The sequence below is a fragment of the Meles meles genome, chromosome 5, assembly GCF_922984935.1.
Source record: "Meles meles chromosome 5, mMelMel3.1 paternal haplotype, whole genome shotgun sequence".
NCBI lineage: Eukaryota > Metazoa > Chordata > Mammalia > Carnivora > Mustelidae > Meles > Meles meles.
This window is the reverse complement of record NC_060070.1, coordinates 59,384,151-59,396,436: the sequence shown is the minus strand read 5'-3', so window position 1 is coordinate 59,396,436 and position 12,286 is coordinate 59,384,151. Positions and strand designations below refer to the sequence as shown.

The 12,286-nt window shown below is 39.3% G+C and overlaps 1 protein-coding gene across 6 annotated transcripts in view; it reads left to right on the top strand.

Annotated features, from left to right (window-relative positions):
• The window catches only part of UTRN (utrophin), a 505,495-nt gene extending 494,785 nt beyond the window's left edge, over nucleotides 1-10,710 (top strand). For all 6 annotated transcript variants that reach the window (XM_046006019.1, XM_046006018.1, XM_046006020.1 and 3 more), the window contains 3 exons: nucleotides 871-963; nucleotides 6,187-6,209; nucleotides 8,580-10,710. In XM_046006019.1, the coding sequence (XP_045861975.1) occupies nucleotides 871-963; nucleotides 6,187-6,209; nucleotides 8,580-8,588 (125 nt within the window). In that variant the 3' untranslated portion in view covers nucleotides 8,589-10,710. The remainder of the gene's footprint in view (nucleotides 1-870; nucleotides 964-6,186; nucleotides 6,210-8,579) is intronic.
• Nucleotides 10,711-12,286: the final 1,576 nt, after the last annotated feature.

Genomic DNA, 12,286 nt, shown 5'->3' with positions numbered 1-12,286 from the left:
GATTTTTTTAATATATTTTCCATCTCTAAAATTTATATTTGTATATATTCAGAATATAATCCTAAAGTATATTATACCAAGAAAGGTTTTCTCTGCCCAGGTCTGGGAACTGAATGCTCTGCTTTTTCCATACGAGTCTTTATAGACATTGCCACCTCCCCTGCTCCCATCATTGCCAAGGTCTCACCCAGCCTGTCATTGGTCGCAAAAGGGCATGTCACTGATGCTAGGAAGGACTCTGTCAGCTGGCCTTCAGGAATGACATATTGTTATTGATGAAATTTAAGTTCTAAAATTTTACTGAGGACCACATATTTTAACCAAATTAATTTGTATTTAAGATATCTTTTGCTATATTAGTCAGAGGAAAACCTAAAATGTTAATGTTATTTTAATTGTTTTAAATAAGTGACTTATTTTGCCATTTATTGGTTGTAGAATAAAGGACATCAAAGTAACAGGATCTTCTAAAACACCTCTAGATTTGTGTCAGTGTAAGCCAGCCCATGCCAGAATCTCCTAGAATAAAGAAGGAAGAAAAAAGAAACTGACAGAATTTTTTTATATGAAAAAACAGAGTGTAAAATAATGGCATTCCATCTAATATATTAAAATAATGTAACCACATTACTTTTCACTCATAAATGTGCCCCTGGCACATGGAAACTTCCAGCAGAAACATCTAATACATCTTATTGATATGAAATTATATTACCAACAAATTAATACAAAAATGGTTTATAGCCTAAAATTGTTGTTTTTAAGGAGAATGATTTTCACTTTGCTATATAGAGGCCAGGATTCGTATTTTCTGCCCATGTTGGGTTTTGGTGGAAGGCCTGACATTGTTATTTTTCTCTGCTGTCGCAGCGGCCGAGGACCTGCTGGCTCCCCCACAGGACACTGGCGCGGACCTCACGGAGTTTATGGAGCAGATCAACAGTACTTTTCCATCTTGCTGCCGTGAGTATGAAGGACCCCAACACCATCAGGACGTTGTTCCCGTCCATGTCTTTTTTCCTGCTTGGGGCCCTCTGTCTTCTTTGGTAGGATACAAAAACCAGTAGGAGAAACAGGATTGAATATTATTGAGAAAGAAATCAAGCACTCTGCATGTCGACAAAGGAAGTGAACGCAGGCTGGATACCGTCCTGTCCCTGGGCTGCGGTGAGGCTCCTGCTCTCGGAGCGCTTTCATTGTGCCTGACGGATGATATCGCGAAGGCAAACAAGACAAAGCCCTTTGTGAGAAGTTTCCTGTCTAGGGCAAACTCTCGTAACAAACGTGTTATTGCTTCAAAAAAGAGCTTTTAGCGGCACATCAAACAAGGCATGAAAATAACCTTTTCTGATGTAATTCTCTTTTTTTCTTTAAAAAAGATTTTATTTTTAAGTCATCTCTATACCCAGTGTGGGGCCCGAACCCACAACCCTGAGGTCCAGAGTCCTGTGTTCTCCTGACGAAGCCAGCCAGGAGCCTGCACTCTCTTCGCTTCGGACATTATTCTCTGATGTCATCAGATTCAGTTCCGGGAAGGGATTATTTTCAGATTTTCTTTCCCTGGTTTCTTTCCTCATGGAATAAAATAGTCAGTGCATAAAGGCCAAATAATTGAAGACATCACAGATTATAACCCTGTGACTTTTCCATATGAACAACCAAGAGCTAGAAAATAATCAAATGAAAGCAGCCCAAATCCCAAAGGAAATTACATAATGTTCTTATTTATTGATTTTATTACCAAACTTTTTTACTTCAACCTCTTGCCACCTCCCCGTGAGCTTTCCCCAGAATCACTTGTGCTCTTTCCAATAGAAGCCACTTACTTGCATGCGTGCATGCTGCTCAATGCCGCAGTTTATTTTAAATAATCTCTTAAAGAAACAGGAATGTTTTATTTATGATTTTTAGGGTGATTTCCTCTCAAATTGATTTTTAAACCTAGGCAGCCACTAAGTTAAGATTTTAGCATGTACATACACTACCATATGTATTATATGATGTGATATATATATGTATTATATGACATGTATATTTGTGTGTGTGTGTGTGTAGTAGTAGTAGATCTATAAAACAGCTTCTTATATCACCCTTTTTCATCCTGTCCTCAGAAGATACCATCCTAAGTGATGAAAAAAGGCATTACCAGGAAGGTAGTTAAATAAGATATATTGACTTCATTTAAAAAATATGCTTCAACTTAATACAATTCTACAGTTTATAAAAATGCCATCATTAACAGGAAGCGGAAATATAGCCATTTGAAATATAGTCTTCCCTGAATTTTCAGAAGTATTTGCCTAAAGCACATAGTGCAGTTTCCGTAAACACATAAATGCATTTATATTTGGGAATGTGTCATTTTCCATTGACTGTCTGTGACTATACTTCTCAAAGTTTCATGAACTGTATTTACTATATGTCAGTCCCCACACTCATTCCCCAAAAAACACGTGCCCACACATGCACACACACACACTTTTTTGGCCCTCTAGACTCTTGCAGAGGCTTAAGAGGGCAATTTGAAGCCCGTATGCCATCAGATTGTTGCTTCTATTCTAGGCTAAGAGCCATAGTAGATGAGCACATTATGTCATTCGTATTAAGGTTGGATTTTCTAGAGATTTTAATTCAGGGTTGTATGTTACTTAATGGCTACACAACTCATCATAGTCACTGTAAAACCTAGAATTTAAAGATTAAATTTCTAAATGAAACTACTTTTTAGTTCAGCTTAAACCCAAATACATTAATAATTAGTGAAGAACAAATTCTATCAACCAAAGCCTGTTTAGAAGTTTGCATTTAAATGTTATGATGGACACGTTTAATCTGAAAGTCAGTTGTCAGAGAGTTAGGGTGGGAAGTATGTTGAATTAAATGCTCTACAGTGACTATGGATGTATAGTTTCCATATTCTCATTTTTATATTAAAAATGCATAATGTATCTTTTTTTAAAGTTTGCCATCAAGCAGTGACTCTTAAATCTTTTCCGTAGTATATTCTTATATCTAGATAATATAAAAGACTAATCTGTCTTATTTTGGAAGAGAATGTAATTAAATACAAATGATAACCATAAGAATAAGACAAAAAGAAAGAGAAAAAGAGATAAATATGTTCATCTCACTTTATGGCTTCCCTTAAAGGTACATATAAAATTCCTATTGGTTGCAGTCTCATTAATGATTAATAGATATCATTGGTTCCTGAGACAAACGTATCACTTCATTGGGACCAACAACACTTCATTGGAGGTTAAACTCCCACTTTGCCTGATGCCCTTGCCACCCGTGCCCTAAGATTCCTTCATGGGACAGTGGCCTCATGTTCTCCTAGTCTCACGTTCGTACATCCACAAGTTTTTCACATTAGTTATAGTTTTCCCTGCACAGGCATTACTAGCCATGTGTTATTCTGAAGAGTTCAAGTATATCCCATGTAAGAAATGATGAATGGTGTCTTTTATAATCCTCTGAATTTCACATCTAACTATTTTTGGTTTCTGAGATTCTGTTATTTGGCTTTAGTCTGCTCTTGTTCATATTTATATTCTATGTTTATATTCTATGTATATTCTATGCTTTGATAATATAAAAATCTCCATGATAAGAACAGCTTTCCCTAGAAATAAGGGATGAATTTACTTATTTATAAAATTGATACATATTTTAATTGCATCTAAAGTTATTATTAAACCTTTTAAAAATTGATACAAAGTAGAAATAGCACCTGATTTAGACTTTGTGCCCAATACATGTTTCTGAATTGAATGAATGAATGAATGATTACCTTTTTCTAACCAGGAAGGTTTAATTGGTAAAGTTTACCCTAGATACTACATAGACGGTTTATAGGATTCATTTACTTTGTTGCCCCTTTTAAGTTGCTCAGCTAGCAAATCTTTTAATAAACCTTTGCATTCCCAAAGCTTCCTGACCACCTTTGGAGGATTTTTTTAAGCAAATCAGATTGGCACTCTCCCAATGTCAAACCAATCCCTTGAGCCCCTGTTACTAATGAGAACTTTGAAACGGCTTGTCACCAGCATACAATGAATTGATCTGCATGTTAATCTTGACTTTTGATCCTTTGTGGATTAAAAATTAGCATGGTCACGAGTGAATTTACACTCCTGGCAATCCTGGAATTAAAAGGAAGGTGTATTCATAAATCCTAATTGCATGAATTGCCTACTTAAACATGGCATTTTCCCCCTCCTGGGTCTGTATACTGTAGCACATAACACTTTAGAATTTGTGTTTCAAGTCAATATCCTGGTTGCTCCTGACTGCATCCTTGAATTATTGCCTTTTAAAGTCTTCTTTTAATTATTTACATTACGTTTCAGAGCAGAAAGGAAGGCATTTTCATCTTTTCTTGACAAGGCGTTAATGAAAGGAATTTCATTGTGGTGCCCATTAACTAATGTACATACTAAAATTTTCACTGGCTGTTCTAACATTTCTTTTTATGTAAATTCTTTTCAGTTTTTTCATTTATGTCATCCAAATATACAAGATACTAGGACTGAATATTTTTGGCTGACAGACCATTAAATGCTTTTAAAATTATTTTTTATCTATGGACATATTTTCACTGTGAATTGCCCATATTTATTAAACTTGAGTGATGTTCATCACAAACTCAAAACCTACTAAAATGCAACGATTTCCTGGCTTCTTTTAGAAATAGATGTGTGCGGTTTGCTCAGGAGAATACTCAAAGCCTTGTATTTGATATAAAGTTATAGGGTGAGGGGTGCCTGGGTGGCTCATTTGGTTAAACATCCAACTCCTGATCTCAGCTTGGATCCTGATCTCAGGGTTGTGAGTTCAAGCCACACCCAGGGTAAAGCCTACTTAAAATAAAATAAAATAAAATAAAATAAAATAAAATAAAATAAAATAAAATAGTTATAGGGTTCATGATGCTGATTTGGAGCAAGAGGGATTTGATTTCTGGTTGGGGTTGGCTGCTATGCGGAAGAGAAGTGTGGTTGTCTGTGTTGTACTTAATTCTAATACAATGGAGTGCTCCCTCAGTGTGGCTCAGTGGGAAGGACATCCACTCTCTTGTTTTCCTGCTGTAACTTATGTATCTGGTAGGACTAGGCTGGATTTTAGCCTCATTCTTCCCTTAGGTATGGAGGGGGCTCACACTTTCCCTCCAGGCATCATAAAGTTGCCCTTCTTTGTTTACTCTGTTTTTCTCACAAAGCACCCACTGTGTGGTCATGGGTTTTCCCTTTCTCTCTCTCTCTCTCTCTCTTTTTTTTCCCCCCTCAGCACAAAAAAATGAGAGATGGAAGGAGCGCAACATGGTAGATGATTAGGGATGATTCTTATTTGATCCAGAACAGATGTTACCCTCCTGGAGGGGGCAGAACACCCCCCCCCCCAATCCAGCTGCCTCTGCCCACCCTCACAGTGCCCATAGGCCAACTGCATTTGCTGTGTTTTCTAGAACCAGGAAGGAATGGAGTGGCCCAGCTGCCAAGGCAGATCTGACACCATAGCCCACCTTCTCCAACTGGGCCCTCCAAGCACAGTGATTAGCCTTAAGACTACTGAGGGTGAGGCCAGCCCTCTGTTTGAGGCAAACACATTGCCACGAGTTTCCTAGGCTTTTGAGGCCAAGGTGAGCCAAGGTTGGCAGAACCTGAAGACACATGCCCTTCATTTCCCTCACCACCTGTTGGTCAGCATTTATGCTGTTCAACAAAATATGTAGAACTTGCTCTGTTCAGAGACGTAAACCAAATGCATGGCCTGATTTCAATAGGAAATTTTGAGATTTTTATTTTCAAAACGAATTAGCTACTGATGCCTTGGAATGTACTTATTTGAGAGAGCCAGCATATATTTTGCATATTTGGGTAGAACTTTTATATCTTTAAGGACATGGGATGTGAGAAACTAGGGAAAAGAAACTAGTCTTTGTTAAAACACAAAGCCAAAAAAAAAAAAAAGAGAAGGAAAAGAAACGAAAAACCAAAACCTGTTTCTTATTTTCTTATGGGCCCAGCACGCTTCTGCGGTGCTACTCTGCTTTCTTATTTTCTTATTAGCACCCATTTAACAGCGGGGAGCTGGGTACACCCTCCAGTTTTGCATGCCTCTGGGCGGGGAACCAGCAAGGCCACCAGAGCTCCTTGGACTGATTTCTTTTGTTTTCTCTTTCAGCCAATCTCCCCAGCAGGCCACAGGTAAGAGTTAATGGGGTTGATTGGCTTGGGGCTTGTTGATTATAACAAGTTGCAGATGAGCTGCTCTTGATTTTAGTGCTAGACTTTGTTCCCCATGTAAATTAGTAAACTTGCTTGACATTTCAGTGTTCATTAATTCTGTCAGTCTGGGGAGGGGGAACCCCTCTCAGGCTAGTTCTTCCAGATGCCCCAAAATACCAAGTGCCTGATCCTTTGTGTTCTAACAGCATTTTACTGGCCTCATCTGCATTGTGCAAAATCTCCCAGGATAGATCTGGCTGATGAGTGCCCTCAGTGCCCTCCCAGATTTGCAGTATCACAGAGCATGGACTTAAAAATCATGACTGCAGTGGTACACAAAATGACTTTGGTACTTTGAGGGGACAGATGTTTTGTTTTTTCCTTTAAGTTTGCTGAGAAGGAGAGGGGAGGAATTTACTGAGAAAGGTCAGCAGCTCTACCTTGATACCTGCCGGTATCAGGGCTCTTAGTGCTCAGGAGCCACAAGACCACAGTACGTCTTTGGAGAACATTTTCTTTCCTGAGCTTGTTTATGAATCCTGAACCTCCTGATTGTGTCATTGTCTTAATGGCAAGAGGGGCTGGGGTCTTCACGGGACTCACAGACAGGTGGTCTATAGAACCTGGAGGGAAGAAAAGGAAATCTCATGTCAGGTAGCAGATGTGTAGTGTGAGCTTAGGAGATGTGAGGGGAGAGTTCGGCGAGGAAGATTATTCTGATTGCTCGTGTCATCTCAGTGAATCAGAAACCAGGGCTTCAGCAGGGCTGAGGATGGGAGGAAGTGTCTGAGGTGTGAGGAGATCCTAGAGGATGTGCCCTAGCTGCTTGGAGATCAGGAGATCATGGACAGGGAAGTAGTGCGAGTGCAAGGCAGTGTTCAGCATGACTTCTGGTGCCTGCCTGTGAACTTAATGTGAGGCCGTCTGCAAGACTGTGTCTTGTCTCCCGGCCACATTCAAGTTCATAAGCACAGGTACCAGAGTCGGCGGAGTGTTGCATTTTACCAGAGTTGAAGTCATGGTTTGGCTCAGAGAGTGCAACAATTCAAGCGAAAAGGCAGAGACACGCTGATAATGATTGAACCAGACATCCAAGCTTGCAGGAAAAGAAGTGGTGACATGTTAGGTGCAGGAGACAGAAGAAAAGGTGGGAGGAACAATGAACTGTGGGAACAAAGGGTGGATGGAGTTGGGGTCCTAATGGAAGTAGGTGGGAAAGTAGGGGTAGTTGTCAGAAGGCAGGATGATTGAAATCGATGTGTTGGAGGGGTTGAGATATTGGTGATGGTGATGGTATTTGGAAGTTTGCGTGGCTGACAAGGCTGGAGGGCAGGTTCACTGGAGGAGAGGAACTGGGAGGCTAGAGTTTGGGAAGAACATCTGCGTGGGTATTGAAATCATGGAGATTTAAACGTAGTTTTAGCTTGGTGACGGTGAACTACTCTTCAAAAAAGTAAGGGAATATGACCCAAGGGCTCAGAAGATGACTGTATCGTGGGTGGTAGAGTCTGATGGTGTGAGATTTGAAGTTGGGTGGGGAGAGAGAGGAAAAGGCCTGAAGAAACGTAATGTGGACCTAGAAAGCAGTTATCCAATACATGAAGAGTATAAGAGATTAAAAAATGGTCATATGTGAGGAGGTTTTGGAGGAAACCATGTCTTCAAGGAAGATCTGGGTATTGATTAGAGCAACCAACTGGAGGACACATTCAGAGAAGAATCAAAGGATATGGATTTTAATGATGATGGATCCAGCTGTTTGACATTCCCTTTAAAAGATTGATGCCACTCCCCTGAGCGTAGCCCAGATTTGTATCTTCTCAGGGCTACGTACATTGGCCCCGGTCCATTAACTGGAGCCACCACTCACCCTGAGACTGTAAGTACTGTCTTTCATTCCTCTTGTCTGGACCCCAGCATAGATCGGGGACCAGTTGGAATTGTCAAGGGTATCCCTTTAGCCATAGACCTCCCACAGTCCCCCAGGGAGAGACTGGGTCCTTGCACCAGCCTCATTCACTCACCCTTGGTACCTCCAGCAAGAAAAAGCCAAGTTTCTTGATTTTAACTTGGTTTCCATCCTGGGCACGAGACAAGTCTTCCAAAACATCCTCTCTGTTGGCTGCAATGATAAAAAGCAGACTAGATGCCTTCTGCATGGAAGAGAAAGACCTCATCCCGGGGAGCGAAAGTCACAGGGGAGTAGAGGGTTCCATTCAAACACAGCAGAATGGGATTTGACTTGTTCTGAAAGAAGCACTTTGATTTCTCAGAAGAGATGTGACAGGTCCCTCCTACTGTAATGTCTGTGTAAATGTTGCTCTGACAGCACCGTTTCCCTTCCTGCAGGCAATGTGAAGTATCCATCTAGCCAGCCGACATTTCCTGACTGCCAGTGTTGCCCTTTTCAGCAAATGCCAATTCCAAGTTCCATTGAATCAGAACTCCATGGCTCCTTGACACATGCTGTTGAGCGCTGACTGTGTGTTCTACTGAAGGAGTAAAACACTGACTATCCAAAGAGAAAAGGATATTTTGTTTTTATAATAATCATATATTATTGTTTATCGTTTTCTTCTTCCCTTTCTATGCAACTGTAAATTAATGAACAGAGTGGTATTTGGAAATGGTAATACATTTGTCACTGATTTGTATACTGTATACAGCATTGGGAAAGTGGGTGGGGGCTTTCTAATATGATACCTTCTTTTTAATAACCATGACAAAAATTGCATAAGAATGAGAAAACAATGTTACATTTTTACATTCCTTCATATTAACCTTGTACAATAACTTCATTTATTTTTTCCACTCCTTTACCATTACGTTTTGGTTATTTATAATTTATCAGCCACATGACCAAATGGATTTCCTTGTGTCTGTTTCCATGATTTGGCCAAATTACTAAGTTCATGTATTTCAATCAAATATTTATGTGTATGATTTAGGCCACATCTCTGTGTATGCCGCTGAACTTTATTTAGACATCATATACTTCACTTCTTTAGTGACCACTTGGATAACCACAGTAAAAGCCCTGTGGGGCCTCCCTGGCATTCCCATTGGGATTTGTTTCCTGCATTTTATTTCCCTGCTCTATGTAAGTAGGTCTTGATTTCTTAATTTATTTCCTGTCCCAGTCTATAGGATAGAGGAGACTCAAAGCAGGATTCTAATAATCTCAAAGATCTTTTCACCAAAGGTTACCCATTTACATAATCATTTTCATTTTGACATAGAAACAAAACATGGGATAACTTTTCCTTCATTGCGAAGTCTTGATTTTCATTATTAAATACACAGCAGACCTTTCCTTCATTGTGCTACCAGGACACATCTTTGTCTTTAATTCCCTTTGAAAAGAACTTTATTTTTGTTTACATATACTCAAGTCATTTGTAATTCTTGAAATTCCCAGTCATTTTCTTTCTGACAGCAGACACAAATTTAATGCATATTTCATTTTACCTTTCAGGTGAATGATTACTTTTTTTATTACTTTTCATTTGATCAATTTATTTGGAAGGGATGTTTATCAGAAGCCTATGTCACTGCTTCCACAGAGGAATGAAATTAATACTTAGATGGTGGTACCCCTGCCTGTACCTTTGAGTACATTCACTTAGGTGTTTCGTTCAACTTCTGATTTAACCTTTAATCGATTCAGTTGAAACATGTATGTAATCACCAAATGTAGAGAAACCAAAACAAACAAACCAACCAACAGTGAAAATAATGTGTTTTGATTCAGCATACATACATTTAAAACATCAGGACATTTTAACTTTGGGTTCTCTTGACCTGGGATTTGGCCAGAAGGAGGCTTAAAGTTAGAAATTGCTATTCTTTTAGAATAGGTTGGGTGGGTTGGGGGGCAAGGGTGTCTATTTGCAGCCTAGATATTTTGAGAAGAAAATTGTTTTATATAAGAGGAAAGCCATGACCACCTTTCTACCTCAGATCCATCTTCATCCATTGTGTTGGAAATAGCTTTATGCTGCTGCAGTCCGCAAAACCTAGAGCTTTTATCAGACTACATCAAACCCAAGAAAAGCACCTATTTAAAGAAAAAAAAATTTCCCTGAACTCTGAACTACAAGTTGTAGATTTGGTGTCTTCCTTGTTCTTACTTTGAAAAAATACGTATTCATTTTTTTCTGCTTGTAATTGTGTGCAACATGTCTTGTCTCTGCTATTAAAGAAAAGCTACAGAAAACACTACATTGTAACCTTCTAAGTAATAATAAAAAAGAAATATATCACAATAACAACAAGGGGAAATAAGTATGTAGTTCTTTTGAAATATGTGGTAAAGAACTAATCATAGACTATCATCTAATCTGGTTACATGTTGTATTTTTCATCCTGAATAAAAGTAATTTTAACACAAGATAACTTTGATATTCTTCAGCTGTGCTCATTGATAGAATCTAAGCTCTCAGTGTACATTTATGAAAATAAAATATAAAAAGAGCCTGTATACTGATAACTGCATTTTTTCCTCTATTTTCTCATACCCACTAATACATTGTTCCTCTTGTTCTCATTGCCTCGTTCTTTCTCTGTGTCTCTCTCTTCTCTCTTATTTATATAATTCTCAATTTCCTTGACAAATAGAAAGCTCATCAATAGGGAGAAATAATTTTGGATGTTAAGAACATGTACGTTAAGCCCTATTGGGCTTCTGTTTTAGTAACTTAGGTACTGTTGGTATTTACTTGATTACTCTTCCAGATTCACTTTTAGCCTCATGCCCTTAAATAATGTGTTTTTACATGTGCCCTCAATTTTAACCATTCTTATAGTGGGTTAATCCCTTCCTAAAGCCATCCCATGGGAAATAGTGCTGAAAATTGTATTACTTGATTCTAAAAGTAAAAGCTTTCTATGAAATAGAAAAATCCCCAAACATGTAATTTGGTAAAATGAAATGGATATATTCTAATGAACACATATTTCAAACATCTTGTCTGCCCCAAAGTAATATTCATATTAAATATTCCTAAGGAAACAATTGCTGAGTTCCAGTGACCTATTGAGTAGGTAGTTGAAAACTGAAATGAGAACAGAACAAAACGTTTTGATTTTACACTAAGCCTTCAGCTTGTTACTTCTGTCATCGAGATTAAGTGAATATTGTTTTTACGGGTGTATTTATTTGCGAGAAAGAAAGCACATGAGTGGTGTGGAATGGCGGGAAGAAGCAGAAGGAGAGGTAGAGAGAATCTCAAGCTGACTCCCCCTTGCGTGGGGAGCCTGAAGCAGAGCTTGATCTTAGTACCCTGAGATCACGACCTGAGCTGAAACCAAGAATCAGACACCCAGCTGACTGGGCCACCCAGGCGCCCCTCTATGTACATTTTTGTATATATTATATGTACATTTTTAAACAATGTCATTTGGTCTTGGATTTCTCCCTACCTACCCACTCCCCCATTCAGCTGTTTTAGTCAACCAACTTTTTCAGAGGCCTTTCTGAATTCGTTAGTTGAAAATTTAATGTAAATACAGTAAAACACCACTGATACCACATCACCCAGCACTATAGACAGGATTTAAAAACTTCATTGCCATATAAAATCAGCTAGTGTTCTGGTGAAGTTAATTAAGTGACTGGAGTGAGCCCCGATGGAGGCCAAGAGCCAATCGCATTCGTGCTATGTCCTCTTCCTGGGGTCGGAGTTTTCTGTCGGCATGATAATCGGTACGGCAACCATAAGACCTCAATGAGAAGAATGTCTTTAGTTCATGGGATGTGAGGAGGCAGGACTCCTCTGCTCACACCTGGACTTGCCCAGATGTCTTGGGTTGACTGGCTATGGAGGTGCGTGAGGTGGCCAGACTGGATGGTAGCAGCAAACTGCCTGGGTTCTTGCACTCACTAGGAGTTAACTGGGTATGTTCTACACTGACCCACGCTGGGGGAGCAAATGGAGGGCTTTGCTGAGACCTGGCACACCACCACTTGTACCAAATCCTGTTTGTCAAAGCAGATGGCAAGGCGAGGTATGGGGACTCAATCCTACCTCTTTTATGAGAGCAGCTGCAAAGTCGCT